We start from the raw sequence: 21,810 nt of genomic DNA, 5'->3' as shown, positions 1-21,810 counted from the left end.
TCTATCTATCTATCTATATATTTATCCATCTATCCATCTCTCTATATCTATCTATCTATCTATCTATCTATCTATCTATCTATCTATCTATCTATCTATCTGTCTGTCTGTCTGTCTGTCTGTCTGTCTGTCTGTCTGTCTGTCTATCTATCTATCTATCTATCTATCTATCTATCTATCTATCTAACTATCTACATACATACCTATCTATCTAGCTATCCATCTATCCATCTCTCTCTTTGTTTATCTATCTATCTATCTATCTATCTATCTATCTATCTATCTATCTATCTATCTATCTATCCATCTATGCATTTATACATCCATACATCCATCCATTCATCTCTCTATCTTTCTAGCTACCTATCTTGGTCTTATCCATTTATCATATTTTTATTTCCTTCTTTCCTCTTTTTTTTATTTTTGGATTTTGAAACCCAACTGCCTTTTTCCTATGGGAAAATTATCATTTGTCAAACACACAACAGGCCCTATTTCCTTGTCTTTTTCTACATAGGGGGATTTTCTAATTCAGAGAATTATGCTAAGATAGTCATGTGTATTTAATAATACATCATATTAATATCAAGATATGTAGTTTTTAAGGTTTACTAAGCACTAAATAAATATAGATTAATTTAATCATTACAAAAAATTCAGGGATAGGTGTTACATTTTTACAGATAAAGAATTTGACAGGGATAAAAATTAAATAGCTTGCAAAGTAAAGCAACTAGTAAATACCCTGGCTAGGACTGGATCTCAGCTCTTGCTGACTCCGGTGTCATCAGTCTACTCACTGTTAGGCAGATTTTCTAGAAAAAAAACCATAATCAAAGAAATATGATACACTGTACCAAAAACAAGACTAAAAAGCAACTAATCATTAGCAATGGCTCAGATAGATAAGAATACTGTAATTTAAAAATTATTTTTAATTTTTTGGTTTATAAAAAGAAGTGTTCTGATGAAATGTTGAGTAAAGACTTTTCCTTCAATAAGAGGAAAAATATAAAAATTTAAAAGCCATGGATTTTTTTTCTATGAAATTTCCAAAGATATTAAATAACATATCTTTGACTTTAGGATTTGCTGTTAGGAAGACAATGTTCCCTGAAACTTCAATTTGTATATGTAGTTGGCACAGAGGATGGGGCTGTGGTATCTGTAAGTCTTTGATTCATATATGATGTCACTATATTTCAGTTTTCTCATCTATAAAATAAAGATGATAATAGCAATTACATCCCAGGGTTACTGTGAAAATCAAATGAGTTAATATTTGAAAAATACTTAGCACAGTAACTGCAAATAGTAAGCATGTTTATTTGTTTGCTTCATATAGTAAAATCCTAACAGCCTTATGAGTCTGTATTTTGTGATGAGATAGGAATGAAGTCTAATTTAATGAACAAATAAATCTCCAGGCCATAATTCTGAGATGAAAATTGACTTTACTCATAGGTAAATAGTCAGTGATCCCATTATACCATGTCTGGGATGAAATGACCTCTTATGGATGCTCGCAGTTTGTTTCTATAGGATTTTGACAGTTGATAAAAAATGTTGATTAACAAAATTAATAGTCAAGTATGTTAGCTAGAATTAATACATTCTAGTTCAAGGTCCCAGCACTTTATTAACCCTGTCACTAATATCTGGAGAGAATATTTTAGAAAACAGACTTATTTAACTCATAATACAAATTAACTCACAAGAACAGACATAAAGATACAAAAAGTCCCATGAGTCATAAAATTTGATGGTTCTACTACAGACATGCATTCCTAGAAAAGAAAACATTAGTAATAAATTCCTACTTTTACAACTAACTATATGATTGCTTCTTTTATCTTCATAAGTAATCAGGAGATAGTAAAGATATGTATTTAACATTAGAAGGTTTATATACTGTATATTATAAGTATATTATGAAACGCTCTTAAGCTAACTCCTTATCTATCATTATTGTTTTATAATTTTATTATAATAATGTTATTATAATAATATATATTGTTATAATAATTATGCTTTTACAATAATAATCAATATTATTATTGAGACTAGCCTTTCTGAAATTCTAGCTACATATAATACTTAATGGATTAGATGAATTAGTTCATACTAAATTAATTAAATGAAAGTTAAGCTCTTCACTAATAAACTTGGCTTTAGTATATATATATATATATAAAACACATATATTTACATATGATCATATATAATTAGATAATATTTTTATATAATTTAGTATTATATATAAATTATATTTTCCAGATAAATTTGCTAGAGGTTAGAAATGATTTTACTATACCTGCACACACAAATTTCTTCATTTCAAAGGACAGACTCTATAGCAATATAATTTGTAATTTGGCACCTTTTTTAAAAAAAATATTCTTACAGAATTCTTAGAGTCCTGAGATATCAAATAACATATGCTGAGTCACACAGACATTATGATTCCATGGAGGGACATGAAGACAGGAATGGCTAAATTTTAAGTAAGGATAGCTTATCTTTATAAAGTAAATTAAAGTTCTAGCTAGTATTTAATTTTTATTCTCTCATATAATTCTCAAAATACCTACCATCATTTCAATTTTGTTACTTGAACATTTATGAATCACTTTCAATTTTGCAAAGAACCTTTATTCATATTTGATCAATGATAACTCTGTGAGATATATTTCCAAAACATTATCTACATTTTACATAAAAGGAAACTGATCTATAGAGAGGTAAACTGAATTGGCCATGATCCCCAAACTCAAAGGTATTATAGCAAATAGACACCCGGTGTTTCTGACTCCAGATTGGTCCTCTATTCATTTTCTCTTACTATTGTTAGGGCTACCAAGATCTAGAAGATAGGATTTTTTCTAATCCTAGGATTGCATTCACTATGTAATTAATACATTCCTAATTTCCATGATTCTGAATTTCATTACCAAAATTAATGAAAATATTTAATATTAATAAAATATAAATAAAGTTGTGATGAAAACAATATATTTACACAGATAGTTTAGATATTTCAGGTTAGCTATGTTCTTTTGGGTTGATTATTTTTTCATTTTCTGCTATGTCTAATCTCCTTTATTATGAAAGCTAACAAAAATGTAAAGTGTCATTTCCCTACTCTGATAGCCATAAATATACAAATTCAAAGTGTATGTTGATATAAGAATTCAATGGCCAAATGTCTATGTGATAAAAAATAATTAAAATTTAGAGATAGCTTCCTGGCACACTGAGCTTAGAATCAGGAAAAATAATCTTAACTTATTTCAAATCTGGTCTCAGGTGCTTACTAGCTTTTGACCCTGGGCAAGTCATTTAACCTTGTTTCCCTTAATTTCTCATCTGTAAAAATGATTTGGAGAAGAAAATAGTCAACTAATTACTATCTCTTCTAAGAAAACCCGAAATTGAGTCATGAAGAGCTAGAAATGACTGAACAACAACAATAACAAAATATTTCCCAAATAAACCAATTCTCTATAGTTATTCAAATAATATTTTAGGTATTGCTTCTATTTTCACTACTAAATTCCTCACAGGAGTGATTTTGTGATTTGTTTTATTGTTTGCTGTTTTTTTTTAAAGATTCTCTTGTTCACATTCTGAAAAGAGCTGAGTCTGCCATCATTCAAATTCCAATAAGGCAAAACATCACAATGCCCTCCTTCTACTGTACAATTGTTTTTACAGTAAAAGATGAATAATAAACCAGTTAAATGGCAAGAACATTTACTCATTTAAAGAGGAAGCCAATCATTTGTCCACAATGAATTAGAGGAATTGACAAACTTAATCACCAACAGTTTTGGGATTGTTTTTCTCCTCTCAACTTTTAGGAATCCATTATACATTGAAATACATAAAATTATTTGCAATCCTCACTCCTAAATGTTTGTGATAACTGACAGAATCTCTGCTTTCAAGGAGTGAAGATAATGAAGTGTCCCTATAAAAGTAGGAAGGTAAAATACATTGCCAATTATTCTAAGAGTGATCCATTTTTACTTTTTGATTTATTTACAAATTTCCTTTACTTTATATAAAAAGGGGGACTTCTGGGTAAACATGGGTACAATCTAGACACATCTCGCTTCCCCTCTCTGGCACCAAACGAAATAGACTACCTCAAAAGAGCATAAAAATCACCTTTGGAAGAACGGAGGGACTCTCCAGTACCCCACAGAAACGAAGGTACATGGGGTTTGAACATTTCCACACAATAAAGAGGAGGAAAAGCTCACACAAAAATGTGAACTGTCGCCCCTCCCCCCCACCAAACCAGAGTAAGCTATCAGAGAGCTCACTGGGACAGCGAGTGAGTGAGGATCATCTCTGTTTTAGGGTCACACCCGGGTCCTTGGGATATAAAGACTGAGAGGAAAAGACATCTCAGGGTGGTTTCAGGGGAGAATCCTGCGCTGAGCAACTGGGCAAAGCTGAACACCTGGGCGGGCTGCGCTGATTGCCTGGGTGGTTGGGCTGAACACTGGGGCCTGCACTCTAAAAAACCTCAGAGGCTGGGAAGAACTAGTCTGAGGCAACCTAAATTCACAGAAAACCCGCCCATATCACCCAGACCCCAGACCAAAAAAAAAAAAGAAAGTGGAATAAAACCACCAAAGGGATGGCTCACATGTCCCAAAATCAAGCCTCCAAGAAGAAAGGGACGGGGGGGGGGGGGAAGGTAACTATTGAAAACTTTTTTAGAGTGAGTACCCAAGGAAAAGAAGAAAAGAGAATGAGGATGAAATATAAACAAAATCAGAACATGCCTTCCAAAATGGAAACTATCCACAAGCTCTGGAAGAGCTTACCCTAAAGATGGAAGTCTTTTGGAAAAAAAAATGGGAGAAAGAGATCAGCCATCTGATAGACAAGACATCACAATTGGAGAAGGAGCTGGAAGCATCTAATAGAAGGGCAGACAAAGCTGAAAAGCAAAACCAGTCCCTAATGACCAGAATTAAGCAACTGGAAGACAGTGAGCATGCCCAAAAGATGGAAACCTTTTGGAAAGAAAAATGGGAGAAAAAGATCAGCAGTCTGATAGACAAGACTTCACAATTGGAGAAAGAGCTGGAAGCATCTAATAGAAGGGCAGACAAAGCTGAAAAGCAAAACCAGTCCCTAACGACCAAAATTAAGCAAATGGAGGACAGTGAGATTACAAAACAGCAAGAATTAATAAAGCAAAGCCAAAATATAAATGAATTAGAGGAAAACCTGAAATATCTCACTGAAAAGGTCACAGGCTTAGAAAACAGAGGAAGAAAAGACAACCTCAGAATTATTGGTCTCCCCCAAAAATCAAAGATAAACAAAAACCTTGATGCTATTCTACAGGAGATTATAGAAGAAAATTGCCCACATGTTCTGGAGCCAGGGGGCAAAATAGAAATAGAAAGGGTACATGGAACACCCTCTATACTAAATCCCCAAAAGACAACCCCCAGGAATGTAATTGCCAAATTCAAGAGCTTTGAAGAAAAGGAGAAAATCCTATAAGAAGCGAAGAAGAGGAGCTTCAGATATAGGGGGGGCTCCCATAAGGTCACACAGGACTTAGAGGCTAACACACTAAGAGACCGCAAAGCATGGAACATGATATTTAGAAAGGCAAGAGAGGGGGTCTCCACCCAAGAATCAACTACCCAGCAAAACTGACTATATACTTCCAGGGGCAAGTATGGGCATTCAACAAAATAGAAGATTTCCAAGCATTTGCTAAGAAAAGACCAGAACTTAGTGGAAATTTGACATCCAGTCACAGAAAGCAAGAGAAACATGAAAAGGTAAATATGAAAGAAAGGGAAAAGGAGATAAATCTTATCTTTTTCTTTAAGTCAAACTATCTTCTATAAGGACAAAATTTATATCAAATTATATACATTAATATGTGGGGAAAATGTATTGTGTAACTAAAAATTGTATGCATCACAAGAGTAGTTAGAAGAATCATGCATAGGGAAAGATTGGGGCATCAAGAAGATTTGGTGAAATGGGGGGCAAAGAAAGAAAAAGGGAAGGGGAATCATCGATAATACTAAGATTTACTTCAAGAAATAGGGGGGGACTAAATAGAATAATCCTTCCCATACAAAGATACACATGGGAAGGGGAGGAGAAGAACTCTCATATGAGAAGGAGAGGAAAAGAGTGTGAAGTAGAATTACTTAAACCTTACTCTCAGTGAAATCAAATCTGAGAGGGAAGAACATCAAGATCCAGCGGAATCCTGAATTCTATCTTATCCAACAGGGCAAGAAAGAAAGGAAAATTAAGGAAGGGGAGGAAGGGGGTCTTGCAGTCCCAGATCTCAGACTATATTATAAAGCAGTGGTCATCAAAACAATTTGGTACTGGCTAAGAGACAGAAAGGAGGATCAGTGGAATAAGCTCAGGGTAAGTTACCTCAGCAAGACAGTATATGAAAAACCCAAAGATCCCAGCTTTTGGGACAAAAATCCATTATTTCATAAAAACTGCTGGGAAAATTGGAGGACAGTGTGGGAAAGATTAGGTTTAGATCAACACCTCACACCCTACACCAAGATAAATTTAAAATGGGTCAATGACTTGAACATAAAGAAGGAAACTATAAGAAAATTAGGTGAACACAAAATAGTATACATGTCATACCTTTGGGAAGGGAGAGGCTTTAAAACCAAAGAGTCACAAAATGCAAAATAATCTGGAATACATCAAATTAAAAAGTTTTTTTTTCAAACAAAACCAATCTAACCAAAATCAGAAGGGTAGCAACAAATTGGGAAACAATCTTCATAAAAACCTCTGACAAAGGTTTAATTACTCAAATTTACAAAGAGGTACAGCAATTGTACAAAAAAATCAAGCCATTCTCTAATTGATAAATGGGCCAGGGACATGAACAGGCAGTTCTCAACCAAAGAAATCAAAACTATTAATAAGCACATGAAAAAGTGCTCTACATCTCTTATAATCAGAGAGATGCAAATCAAAACAACTCTGAGGTATCATCTCACACCTAGCAGATTGGCTAACATGACAGCAAAGGAAAGTAATGAATCCTGGAGGGGATGTGGCGAAGTTAGGACATTAATGCATTGCTGGTGGAGTTGTGAATTGATCAACCATTCTAGAGGGCAATTTGGAACTATGCCCAAAGGGCGATAAAAGACTATCTGCCCTTTGATCCAGCTATAGCACTACTAGGCTTATACCCCAAAGAGATAATAAGGAAAAAGACTTGTACAAGAATATTCATAGCTGCACTCTTTATGGTGGCCAAAAATTGGAAAATGAGGGGATGCCCATCAATTGGGGAATGGCTGAACAAATTGTGGTATATGTTGGTGATGGAATACTATTGTGCTAAAAGGAATAATAAAGTGGAGGAATTCCATGGAGACTGGAACAACCTCCAGGAAGCGATGCAGAGCGAAAGGAGCAGAACCAGGAAAACATTATTCACAGATACTGATACACTGTGGTACAATCGAAGGTAATGGACTTCTCCATTAGTGTCAATGCAATGTCCCTGAACAATCTGCAGGGATCTAAAAAACTAAAAAACACTATCCACAAGCAGAAGATAAACTGTGGGAGTAAAAACACCGATGAAAAGCAACTGCTTGACTACAGGGGTGGAGGGGATATGACTGAGGAGAGACTCTAAATGAACACTCTAATGCAAATACCAACAACATGGCAATGGGTTCGAACCAAGAACACATGTGATATCCAGTGTTATTGTGCATTGGCTATGGGAGAGGTGGTGGGAAGGGGGGGTGAGGAAAAGAAAATGATCTTTGTTTCCAATGAATAATGTTTGGAAATGACCAAATAAAATAATGTTTAAAGTGAAAAAATTTCCCTTACTCATCATAGATTGTGTCAAATCTGCATATTTAAGCAATAGTGATAATGTAACTGTTATGAATGCTCATCTCTGCTTATTCATTTTTAATAACCTATTAAGTTAGAATTACAGATTATAGATGAGAAAAAGTGGAATCAATATGTAGCTTTGTAGAGAAAAGCATTGCAGGGAGGAGGTGATAAATCTGGAAGCATCACATATATTTTCTCTACTCTATGAATCTTTGTTCTTAATTCTCAGATGACTGATATTTACCCAAAAATATAAGATGCCACTTCTGTAATCCTTAAATGGTGTATCCACTGTTTTCCCAGTAGGCAACAAAATAGAAAATGGGGCAAATATATATATATATATGTGTGTGTGTGTGTGTGTGTGTGTGTATTTGTTAATGATTATATATATATATATATATAATCATTGAAACTCCTATAGGAGTGTCCTCTAGAACATTTTACCCTCTCAAATGATATGGGTTAGTACCACATTCTATTAATAGACTTTATTTTCTTAAGTTTTTCAAACCCTTTCTTTCTGTTTTAGTATCAATTCTGAGAGAGAAGAGTGGGAAAGGGTAGGTAATCATTCTTAAGTGAGTTGCCTAGGGTCACATAACTAGGAACTGAGGCCAAATTTTAAGCCAGATCCTCCTGACTCTAAGCCTGGAACTGTATCTACTGTGCTAACTTGATGCCCTTTTTAAAAGACTTTCAAGTAGCTTGCTGTTTTGGAGAACCTTCTCTCTCAAATGTTCCACTGCACTATTGTCTTCCACAGGCTATTATTTCAAGTAAGAATTGTCCACCATGATTCACCACTTTCTTTTTCTCCAGTTATCTGTTCCACAGTCTTGGCAAAAATAAAAAAAATTGCCATTCCTGTTTTCTTCTCTCTAGATCCTACCTTCTCCAGCTATGACCCATCACCAAATTAATTCTATTATTGCTGGATAAAATTTTTCAGTCTACTACTCTATGACCTCATCTAATATCTGAAACTTTTTGGATGAAAATGTCCCTCCTTTGCCACCATTTCCCTTTCTATTTTCACTAAAATTAATGTTAGAAAGAGCTAGACTGGGTGTAGTATTTACATCTCCTATACAAACAATAGTGCTTGGTATACATTAAGAAATTAATAAATGTTTTCTTTTGAGTAACTGATAGTTTAATTCATCCTCAACTAGGGAGTGGTAACCTTTTGAAGATCTCATTTTTCCTGACAATTTGATGATAAGTGCTCAATTCTTCACTAGCACCCAAAAGGTTATGTGGAATAGGAGATGATGGAGGAAAAGAAAAAATTGAAATTCATATATTGCAATTGAATAATGATTGCCTTTTTCTAGACCACACTTTCTGCATAGCATTCTTCATTTCTGCATTTCTCAGTGTGTAAATTAGAGGATTCAACATAGGTGCAATCACTGTATAAAAGACTGAAAATTCTTTGTCATTATTTCCAGCTCTGGGGGGAGGTACATAAGTGGAGATACAGGGCACAAAGAAAAGCACCACAACCATAATGTGGGAACCACAAGTAGCAAGAGCTTTTTTCCTACCCTCTGATGAGTGTGTTCGAAGATTATATAATATGACAATATAAGATGACACCAAGACAACAAAAGTAACTAAGGCTACCATTCCAGTATTTGCAATGACTAAACTGTTGACAGTTCTTGTGTCCATGCAGACAAGTTGCAGCAGGGGTTTAACATCACATATGTAGTGATCAATCTGATTAGGGCCACAGAAAGGTAACTGAAGGATCATAAATAACTGGGCGATAGAATGCCAAAAGGCCACAACCCAGGCAAGTAAGATTAGCAAGTTGCATCTTTTCCGGTTCACAATTATCAGGTAGTGTAAGGGTTTACAAATGGCTATGTAGCGATCAAAGGCCATGGACACTAGAATAAACATCTCAACACCACCCAGTAAGTGAGCACTGAAGAGCTGAGTCATGCAGCCATTATAAGAGATGGTTTTTCTTTTGGCAACTAAATCCCTGATAAGCCTGGGTATGATGGTGGAGGTATAGCCCAAATCCATAAGAGATAGGTGACATAGAAAATAATACATGGGTTGTTGAATCAAATGACTATAAGAAATAGTAATAAAGATGACAAAGTTCCCTAAAAGAATCGCAAAATAACATAACAAGAATAATGCAAAACTTAAAATCTTCATTTCCTTGTTCATGAACAGTCCCAAGAAAACAAATTCAGTGACATTGCTCTGCATTTTGATGTATTTGAATTTGGTGATCAGCACACAGAGAAAAAAACAATTGATCTGAAATCATATAGAACATCACAGTTATCTTTTCATTTTATCAGGAATATAAAAACATCTCATTTCAATTATTATGGAAACATACACTGTAAGAAAATTACAAAGCATACCAAGGTAGAGAGAAGACTGGAATTTAGATGTACCAAATAAGCTTTATCAAGACACTTTAATTGGAAATAGGAAATTTAAAAACTTATTGCCATTTCTGAGAGGGAATCAGGGACCAAAGAACTGATGGGATGATTTCATGATTATGATGAACTCAAGAACTAAGGTATGGAAGGGAAAACTAAATTCATTTCAGGGTAACAAATACTGAGATTCTCTTTAAAAGTTGAGGACCAGGGTATGAATAATTTCAGCAAGTTTCTGAGCAACTGGTGTTGAGTAGATGTGTGTTGAAACTGGAGTGTGGGAAATAGAGAAGGAAAGAGAATTAAATCCTTTTTCTGTCCTTCATTCTGTAACATTTGACTCTACATTTCCCCCGTGTATTCCCTATTTTTTTCCTCTGTTTTCTTGATTCTCTTCCATTTTGGTCCTCACAAGTCTGTCTGTCTGTCTGTCTGTCTGTCTCTCCTTTCCTATTTAGACTATTTATTGATGAATCAAGTATATATACTTATTTATATTCATGTTACTTGGATTTTTTTTTACCTCAATACTTGGAATTTAAACTGTTATATACAGAATTTTATTTAATTATACCAATTTAAATTCCAAGTAATAGGAGAAAAAATATCAAAGAAACACAAATATAAATGAACCAGATTTATCCCATTTAAAAAAATTGTGCATTTAAAAACTTGGCCAATGTAGGAATTCATTTTGATTATGCACATTTGTTTACAAATGTTTTATTTTTATTTTTTAATGGATCAGAAAAGGTGAAATCATTACGGATGCTTATAAAATAAAAAAAATATTAAATGAATATTAAAAATAAATATATGTCTTTTTTCTTGAATGGATAGGGAGTTCTATCCACCAAGGAAATCAAGAAAAGACTATTATAGTCATCATACTTTGAACTGAGCTGAAAAGAAAACATGATTCCAAAAAGCAGAAAAATAATTTAAGATTTAAAAGAGCCTTAAAAGCTACCTAGACCAGTCAGTAAACAAAGAGAATGAACACTATAACATATCCAAGCAATAATCTTCTGCTAAAGATAGGGAATTTGTCAAAAGTAAACTTAGACCAATAAAAAAATCACACATGATGTGGACTCAAGATTTTTCCCTGTGGTGACTATTATCTTTTATATGTTGTCTATTAAATCAGTCTATTAATTTATTAATCATTATGAATTTATTCAATTATTTTTATTTTATTTATATATTTAATATAAATATCATTGCATATTATATAATTTATTTAATATAATTATAATAAAATTATTAATAATTTAATAAATTGTCTATTTATTCTTAAATTACACCATCAAAATGGCATATAATATTCTATGTAATATCTTAGAAGAATAAGGAACACTGGGAACTATTGCTTCCCTATTACTAGAATCTATGCCTGTTATACTGCAGACCAAGATTGCAATGAATTGACATATTTGTGATCCATATTGAATTTAAAGTCCACTGAACCCCACAGATCACATATAAAAATGAGTAGAGAACCATTCCTTTCCTAAGGTATACTTTCAAAGCTAATTTTTATAATTTTTATAAACCAATGTAAAATCTTACATTCATTTCTACTTAATTTGATCTTAATTCAATCCAATGGTATAATCTATGAACATAATTTTAGAGCCTGGTTCTATGATTTAGTATTTTAGTTATTGTTCCTTGTTTTGTGTTATCTGCATATCTGTGATTTTGTAACTTATTGGACTGCTTTTGACTCTTTGTGTCCACATTTTTAAGTGATGTCAAGCTCATATAAGAATGGATTTCTGTGAGCTGTATATTGACTTGGGAAATCACAAAGTTATATTATTTATGTTTTATTGAATTTTTATTGTTTTTTTCCTAAATATTTCCCAATAAAATTTTAGTGTACTTGAGGAAAACACTTGGGAGTTTTGTATGCCAACTATTTGCCTCTGGAACACCATGAGTTTGATATATTTTACCTAAACAATTCTTAATCCATCTAATTGTATTTTCATATAATCCATATGTCTTCATCTTCTTTATGAGAACAATGTAATAGTTTATCAACAATCGTGATGAAACTTAAGTAAACGAGTACAGTCCTTCTTCCCAGTTCTAGAGCATTTCTTAAAGGACAACTGATGACCTAAACATAATTTCTATTTTACTGAAACATTTTTAACCCATTCATATCTTCAAAGGCAGAGACTTGGGGGATAAATATTGGTGAGGCAGAGGAAAAGGAAGAATATGAGAGATTTTATGTGAGAGATACAGCTAAGAGGCAAACAAACACATTTGAATTTCAAATTTAGAATCTCCCTAGAATCACATATATGCTGGGTAATTGGCACTCCTTAAGTTCCTTGATTCTGAGTACTTGAAATCCTAGGGACCTGAAATCCTAGTAGTAGACTTATATTAGTAAGATAGTTCTTTATCCATATTTAGGCATCTTACTCATAAAAAAATATTTATTCAGAACATTATTTTATCTGTCAAACTAGATCTTTTTCCAATGTGTGATGATGATTATTTTTACTAGCTGTCAATGACTGACATTTATGTAGTCACATTTTGATGAGAAAAAGGCAATTTGCTGAAAGTAGACTATTATCTTCAAACTTAGAGTGACCAGGAAATTTTCCTTTATTCTGAAGGATTTAAAAAGAGTGATATATCCCTGGAAGATAACATATGAGTTTGGGAAGATAGATAAAATTTTAGAATCAGAAATACCCCAGTTAACTCTGGGCTCAGACACTTACTAGCTATATCACACTGGATGAGTCATTTAAATATGTTTAACTCAGTAGTCTTCATCTGTAAAATGATCTATGGACATTAATATCTGCCAAGAACTTCCCAAAGAAATCACTAAGAGTTGGACATAGTTGAAATGATGAAACAACAATAATCAAACACAGATGTCCTATACAAAATTATTAATCATGTCAAAAATGATCTGTCTGTGATGAGTTTTGATGAAACTAGTCTGGCTGTCTATAATCACAGTTTCAGTTTCTTTTAAAAAATATTTCTTTTCCATCTTATAATCAATACTGTATATTGATTCCAAGGTAGAAGAGTGGGAAGAGCTAAGCAATGGGAGTCAAGTAACTTGCCCAGAGTCATACAGCTAGGAATGTTTTACTTACTAGATCTCAGGTAATCATCTTTAATTATCTATTTCAGAATTTTTTCTGAGAATAAAAGTCAATTAAAAGTATGCAAGTGGCCTATAATTTTCAGAATTTGACCTTTTTATTTTTTAAGTTGTAATATCTTGTCCTCCATTTTTATTGTTCCCACATTTTCCATATTCTTAATATATCATGTATAGTTTCTCAGAAATTACTTCTGATTATTCCTTTGGTTCCCAAGGATATTGACTATCATAGTCAGGAGCCTTGAATTCATCAAGGGCAGATACATGAGCTGTTATTACCTCCTTACTTCAATTTTGAGAGGAAACATTTGTTCAATAATCTCTACTTCAAAGGTTATTCTTGACAGAAAAAAAGTAATGTTTAATAATATTTATGTAACTCTCCCTTTCCTTGTCATCAGTTATCACTAACTGCATAATAAAGAATCGTGAAAGGATAGAGAATAGTCTGTGCAAATACAGACAGAAGATAGAATGGTCTTTGTGAAGAATAAAAATTAACCATTCTCCAGCATTGATACACAGAGATTTTCCAGCTTCCTAGTAACTGAAAAATCTTTGGGACTGGCTGGCATAGCCTTCCAGAACTTGGTATTACCTTGACTGAAGAGGGAAAGGAATAAATTCACTTCACCTGAAATTTCAAAAATGGAGACTTAATCTACCAAAGCTGTTGATATGTTCTCTGCATTTTATAGCCTTAGTTGTTTTTCCAAGGACATAGAACTATGTAACAGGGGTAAAATTTGAACCTGGATCTGCCAAGCTGTTAGATTAACTCTCTCTACAGATTATAACATTGTACTACTATGAATGTTGTTATTTAATAAATGTTGGCATGCTTTCAAAATTAGATGAGTTAAATGTTTCATTAATCTCTATTTTATTTTATTTTATTTTTAAATCCTTACCTTCTGTCTTAGAAACAATACTAGATATTGGTTCTAAGGCAGAAGATCAATAAGGGCTAGGCAATAAGGATTAAGTGACTTGTCCAGGGTTACACAGGTAGGAAGTATCTGAGGCCAGATTTGAACCCAAGACCTCTTGTCTCTGGGCCTGACTCTCAATCCACTGAACCATCTAGTTGCCCCCAAATCTCTCTTTTAAAGAACTGAAACACATTAAAAACTCTGCCTTGGACCTTTTCATATAGTTACTCTTTTCTTATCAATTTATCCTGGATAATCATTTTCTCACTTGCTATAAATTTAAATGAGAGAATTTTAAGATCTGGTCATGATGACTAAAAGTAAACTTTTAACAAAAAAGAAGCTAAGGAGTTTTCCAATAGTTTATGTCATTCTTTAAGCCAGAGGTTGATATGTTAAAGATGATTTATGTCGAATACTGAAAAAGCAAGAGGATTTTGCGTACTTCTGTAACATATTGAAGTGATAACTTTGATTTTATTTGCAGCTTACCTCTGCTTTTTAAGTTTCATCTTTTTGATGAGAAAGGAACCTGAATAGATGTTAAAGGGATGATCAGGGTACTAGATATAGGGTTTGCGAGTACAAAAAGCAACATTGGGAGTTAAAAGCAACATTATCAATAATCTATCTTTTCCAACACTCTAGTTTTTGAAATGAAGAAATTTTTATTCAAAAGAGTATGATTTTCTAATGTAATATAGTTACTTAATAATGGCACAAAGGGAGGGAGACAGACAGACAGAGGTAGAGAGACAGAAAGGCAGAAACAGAGAAAGAGAAGAGAGTCTGAGGAAGATCACAAAAAGAGAGGGAGACAGACAGACAAATACAGAGAAAGGGACAGGAACAGTGATGTAGAGCCATGCATATACAGAGAAAGGCATACAGAGAGACAGAGCATGACAGAAACAGAAGAAACCAAGAAATGCATAAAAAAGGGAAAGGATTAGTGAATACTATCTATCCAAAGTTAATATTCTCATGGAAAATGGAATCCAGTTCTTTTCAAAAGACTTTTCATGTCTTTTTAATTTGTAATATATTGAAGTCTGGGTTAGAAACCCATTCAGACAATGATATTATGTGTGACCATGGCAAACTTAATTAATCTTAGTGTCTTCAACTTTAAATATCAAAAGAAACATTGGTTCCTTGCCAATAACATTGATACAGGAGTCAAATGGAACAACAACAACAATATATGCAATATATTTTACTCACACATATCTCGTATTTCTTCAAGGATCTGTTCAGATATCATCTAATTCTTGAATTCATCCAAATATATAATTTATTCTACATTCTGTATGAATATTTTATATATCACCACTATCACTATAGAAAGGAATTTCTCAAATATTCATCAGAGATTTTCAAAGCTGGAAGGGAAAAATCAGGATTTTAATCAAACTGTATTCATAAAAAGAAGTCTACAAATATCCTGGGGAGTAAAGGGATTTTACTACTTTCATTTTGAACAGTAACTTTCAAAAAATATTTAAATTGCATCATTGATATGCTGAGATTTAATTTCACTACTTTTGCTCATCTTTCAAATAATTTGCTGATCTAATTTTTCTTTTTATTTACAGAGTTCATTTTTTGACCTGAATAGTAAAGTCAAGGATTTGGTCAGTTTTATATTTGAATTATCATGGTTTTTTATACTTTATTTCCAGTAGGTGCTAAATAAATATCTTGTAAATTATTATTGAATTAAATAATTACAGTGGAAATAAAAGTTTAAGTTAAGCAAAATACTTTTCACCTAATATCACATTTGAGTTCTCCCACCAGATAAAATAGAGTATTTAGATATGTTCATTGAATCCTTATCTCATGAAGCACATATGATACATCAATTACCCTAGTTGGCATTTGAACATTTTAGGGGATAATATTTTTAGTGGCTCAGGAAAATAAAAGAAAAAATGAGTAAAATAATTGCAAAAACTTGTGAATAAAATATAGAATGGCTAACTATTTTCTCTATGTTGGTATTTCTTAATCTGGGGACCATGATTTTCTTTTAAAATATATTGATAATTGCATTTCATTCTGATTGATTTATTTTATAATTATATATGTATAAATGAATTCTAAAATATTTCCTCTAAGTCTTCTATCATTAATATTTGATTAATTGTTAATTAAATATTAGTTTGACAACTTCCTAGCCTACCTTTACATTAACAGTAAATTTCCAAGATTTAGACATGTAAAATTATGAATAAGGCTAAGAAGCAATAGATAGGGAATTTTAGAATATTATAAAATGGAATCTCAGAACAAAGGATATATAAAATATGTTAGATATTTTCCCAGCAGTTTTGCATGCTAATTGACAAAATACTTGTCGAGGAAGTACTTCATATAACTGTTAATAAAATGATTTCAATCCTTTAAAATATGATAAAAAATGCAAGATGATGAAATTGTATGTTTGGAAATTACTTTAAAGAACCACCTATTTATTCTCCTCATTTTAAATATGTAGAAACTAGTTCTGATAAAAAGTGATTTGAGCAAAATCTCAAATCTCATTGTTGAATGAACAAAGAATCCAAACCAGGTTTCTGGTTACTAGTCTCTTTCCATTAAAATATAGTAATAGTTTTCAATGTTCAAAATCAAAAGTATTTTCAGAGTACAAAAACAGGATTGTTTTCAGTGTTCAAAAATGAAACTGAAGAAGAATAAGAATAAGGAGATTAAGAACAGGATGTGCAATGTAATAATATTGATATTATATTAAACATTTTAAAAGTCCTGATCAACAGGTCAGACTATGCCAGTCATATGATCTGTAGAGAGAAAACAAGTGGTATATTAATTGAATTGAAGTGATATGAGTTAAATGATATTGATCAATATAAGTATTAAAAATATATATGCTGAAAACTTTTGCTGTTGTTAAAGTTGTTTGTTATATTATGGCTATGGAATCAATGATAATTGCTAAGGAAGAAGGAGAGTTTTCTGTAGTGAAAATAATGCAGGATAGTGAACTGGAGACCCAGGATTTTCCTTGCTATACTATGATATTTAATGTAGATTTGGGAACATAAAGGAATATTTCCTCATTTCAATTTTCTATTTTAGCAAAGTGATAAAAATGGCTTCCTTTTCTGTTTCCTCTTTTATGAAGATGAGATAAAATCGTATAAGAAAAATGCTTTAGCACATATAATATGATTAATGGTTGTATCTTATCTCTCTACAGAAAATATATGAATGTAATGGCCAACCTGCTCAAGGATATCCAAATAATTTAATATATGAATATAAGATAACAAATAAATAAATAAATATGAAAATTATTTGAAAGATATAAAGGGCATCAAGAAAGTAAACATCGGCCATATTTCCTTACTATATCGATGTTTACAAAGTACTATTTTCCCATCTACCTGAATGAGGTTTTCATTGTAAGTCTGCTTATTTCTCAGCTAAAAAAACTATCATCCATGTTAGGAATAAAATTTGTCAAGTTTCTACAGAAAGATGGGCAACTTTGGAAGAAGTGAGTTTTGAGAGGACAATGATAGTACTGAGAATGGAATTTGAGTTGATGTAGAAGGATGGTTGATTACTGAATTCTATGTATGTTTTTGCTTAGTCTATTTAGTTCTTTACCATCTTAGTAATGGAAATAAGAATCATAAGTTGGAAGTCAAGTTTGATATCAATAGCTTAATATACCACATACAAAGTTAAAAAAATAAATAAATATGGATATTTGGTACTTAGGCAAATGGGGGGAGAAAATCCTCAATTTTTCCCATATGGAGGAACATACCTGGTTTATATTCTCTCATAAAAAACAATCCTGGTGACTTGAAGAATGGACTGCATCAAGGACAAACAATGCTAGGAAATATGGATTAACACAATATCTCAAAAGTAATTTTGATGTATGTCTATTTCATCCCAAAGTTCTTTCTTCAACTGGAAGGAGGTAGTCATTAACATGATGAATTTCAGTTTTTACACATTCTTTTTTCTCCATCGGTTCAAATCTGAAGTATGTCATCATGTGATCAAAACCATGGCTATATATGCATTAAGCATTTCAAATAAATTTCCTCCCACAAAAACTTATTGAACACTGATTTTAATGGCTTGTGTGTGACTAGGGAATGAACTCCCAGAGACATGTAGAAGATACCAAAGGAAAACACTATTACAGGTAGAAGTCATATTTTGGTGCCAAGGGAGATAACTTTTTTAACTTTCCTAACATAGCCAAGGTTCTTTCATTATCACATATGTTGAGGACTATTTTTTATCATTTACATACACTTTGGATCCTTCCGCCTCCCCTCACCACTCACAAAAGCTTATTGGAATTTTAGATATCCCAATGTATAGTCCACTTATCCTAAGAATGATTTATTTTAGTGGATGGGTATGATGGGAAGAAGGAGTTTAGAATATATACAAAATGTATGTTCAGTAATATTTAATTCCATCTCAATGATTCATTTGACTTATAAGGAGACACAATCAAGTATCTTAGAGATAATCATATATTTACCCCTTGCACTTAGACTTGGATTCTTACTAGCCTAGACTAACATTTCTCTGCTTAGATTTCCCAAAATGGATTTATATAAATTAAATTTCCTTTCCTCATGTTCATCTTCCTAAATCGAGAGGTTTCAGAGTAACAAATTTCAAATTCTTTTTAAAATAAATAATCACCAATTCTATTTGGTAGGCTTAAATATTAGAAAAGTTGATTAGAGAAACAAATTTGGAATAAAAAATAGAGAAACATAAACTCTGTTCAATAAAACCAAAATCCTCCATTACTAGCATAAAAGCTGATTATTCAACAAAAACTGCTGGGAAAATGAAAAGAGGTCTAGTAGAAGTTTGATTTAACAGCTGTTAATAGTACCTAACATTTTATGTAGTGCTTATAATGTAAATCCATTGTAATAAACACTTTATAAGTTCTATCTCATTTGATATAACAATTCCCTGTAAAAAATAGACTTGAATACAGGACTACAATCCCCACGAGCCTTTGCTCCACTTCCCCAGAATGCCTTGTAATCTCACCTGGGCCAAGATCGAGAAGGTATTTAAGCTGATTCAAAGGCTTTTGAAGGGCCTCTCTCTTGGATCTTTTTGGACTTCCGTTTTGGAGCAGGCTCATCTCTTGCGTGATGTGAGCTTATTTTGTCTAGGCCTCTGGTGTAGGCACATGTTTCTTACTTGTATATTCTTTAATCTTTAACCTTAAATAAACCTCTAAAAAATATAATACTTCTTGCAGAGAGAAACTAATTTCTACCTGCCTCAGATGCCTCAGTCTCCCCGTCTCCCCTAAATTTTAACTGTTACATCCCACAGGTTGATGGAATTATTATCCTCATTTTACAATTGAGGAAACTGAGGCAAACATTTTTTATTAAGTGATAAGGCCAGTTATAGAAAGTATCTTTAGTTGAATATAATTTCAGGTCTTCATGATCCCCCAATCTGGTATTCTACTCTATAATATTAAAGGCAAAAATCACACACATATAATCATGTACTTGTGTATAATTATATAATTCAATACATAGTACCTACATCCATCATCTACAGCCTATACATTACACATATCTCTACATACTCACACTATAAACACATTTGCAAAATAAGGAGACAATGCCTTTCAAAAATGGATAAAGGAATAGATTATGACCATTTAAAGTAACTGAAGAATGATGAAAGATAAATTAGATAATTTTTATTCTTAATGAAATCTATTCAATGAAATAATCTACCACTTCTCCATAGAATTGAAGACATAGCATACTTCAAGAAGCATCCAAGTTAACTGAGTGATGGTAGACTTAGGATTCAGAATAATCAATATTTTCAGACATGGTCAATTTAAATGTACTTTGCTTTGCTTAACTATACATAATTGTAAAGGGCTCTTTCCTTACTTTCTTCATACCTCTCCTGACACACATCTATCTTTCTAGTCATCTTACACTTTATTTCCTGCCACTTATTTTTAAGACAGTGGCCAGGCTTTCTTGCAGTACCTCGAATAAGTCACTACATTTCTCAGCTGTGATCATATTCTCTGGAATTCCTCCAAGCTTAAAATGTCCTCCCTCCTCATTTTTTCACTTTTGATTTCATTGGATTCCTTCAAATACTTACTAGAATCACTCCTCCTACATCAAAAACCTTTCCCAACACCCTCTTCATTATTTATTATTAGTGTTCTTCTCTTAATACTTTACTATTTATTCTGTATAAAACTTTTTTTTTACTTATTTGCTTATCTCCTCCAATGAGCTCCTTGAGGATAGGGGCTGCCTTTTATCTCTTTTTGTATGTTCAGTGCTTTTCACAGTACCTACAACAGAGTAGGAACTAATGAATGACTCTGACTTAATGATTGTTCTTTCCTAAGTCTACTCTTCTCTGGGAAATATAAGAAGCAGTTCATGACCCACATATTCTTCTCAAACACTTGACTCTGAAAAAAAACATATTTTTATGTATTTTTGCAAACTTATAACACAGAGAACCACCTGACCTGACCTAGCTAATAGTATTATTGTTATGGAATACCTTTTATATTTCCTAAGGCTATTCATTGTCACTTAATTTATATGTATATATATATACATATATATACATATATATGTATATATATATATATAAGATATTGACAGACACTTCTAATGAGAATCTTTACCATCTAGGAGTATGTTTTTTAAAGATATTTTCCTGCAGACATTATAGAGAAAGAATAGGAATGGGACAAACCATCAGCTGGCCTAAGTCAGTGTTGAAGAGAAGATAGAATGACAAGGAGATGGTAAGATAGGACAGGCTAAAGAAGATCAATGCGAAATTGATGATTTCATGAATTTTAATTAGACTGGTTCTGTCCTTAGACATTACTTATCTTTGCAAAGAAAAGCATGTTATACTTGGCAGACTGAGTTGTATAATAGAAAACAAAGGAAACCAATTACCAATCTCTTTTAGCCCCAAATAATTGGTTAAATAAGCATTTATTAAGTGTCTATTATATGCAAGTACTTTGTAGGAATTAAAGGAGGAGATCTATTTCATTCATTTGGATGTTGATTTTCATTGATGGTCTTTTGAAATAGAATGGAAGTTTGTAATATTCTGAGATAGCCTAACATGGAAAACCTTGCTTCTCTCCATTCATCTTCCACCCAAATGACCATGTCTTCTATTGATTGGCTACAAAACCAGAACAAGCTACATTTTCAAATCTGATGAACTTTTCCCTGTTTAGTGTTGTATAGAGGTCAAAAGTTAACCCCCAGCCTGAGCACCATGAACTGAATGAATTATTGATTGAAGAATGAGGGGTGTTCTTTCCCTTGATCTCAATTTTAGCCACATCACTCTGAGAAAT

The 21,810-nt window shown here is 32.5% G+C and overlaps 1 protein-coding gene across 1 annotated transcript; it reads right to left on the bottom strand.

Annotated features, from left to right (window-relative positions):
- Positions 1 to 9,195: 9,195 nt before the first annotated feature.
- On the bottom strand, positions 9,196 to 20,482 carry LOC100020332 (olfactory receptor 4P4-like). Its single transcript, XM_001372836.3, has 2 exons — positions 20,447 to 20,482; positions 9,196 to 10,179 (listed from the first exon to the last, which is right to left on the bottom strand). Exons 1-2 carry the CDS (start codon positions 20,480 to 20,482, stop codon positions 9,196 to 9,198), a joined length of 1,020 nt encoding a protein of 339 aa, XP_001372873.3.
- Positions 20,483 to 21,810: the final 1,328 nt, after the last annotated feature.

This window comes from Monodelphis domestica, chromosome 6 (assembly GCF_027887165.1).
Source record: "Monodelphis domestica isolate mMonDom1 chromosome 6, mMonDom1.pri, whole genome shotgun sequence".
Classification (NCBI taxonomy): domain Eukaryota; kingdom Metazoa; phylum Chordata; class Mammalia; order Didelphimorphia; family Didelphidae; genus Monodelphis; species Monodelphis domestica.
Note: the sequence above shows the minus strand (reverse complement) of the source record. Positions and strands in the feature narration are given on the sequence as shown.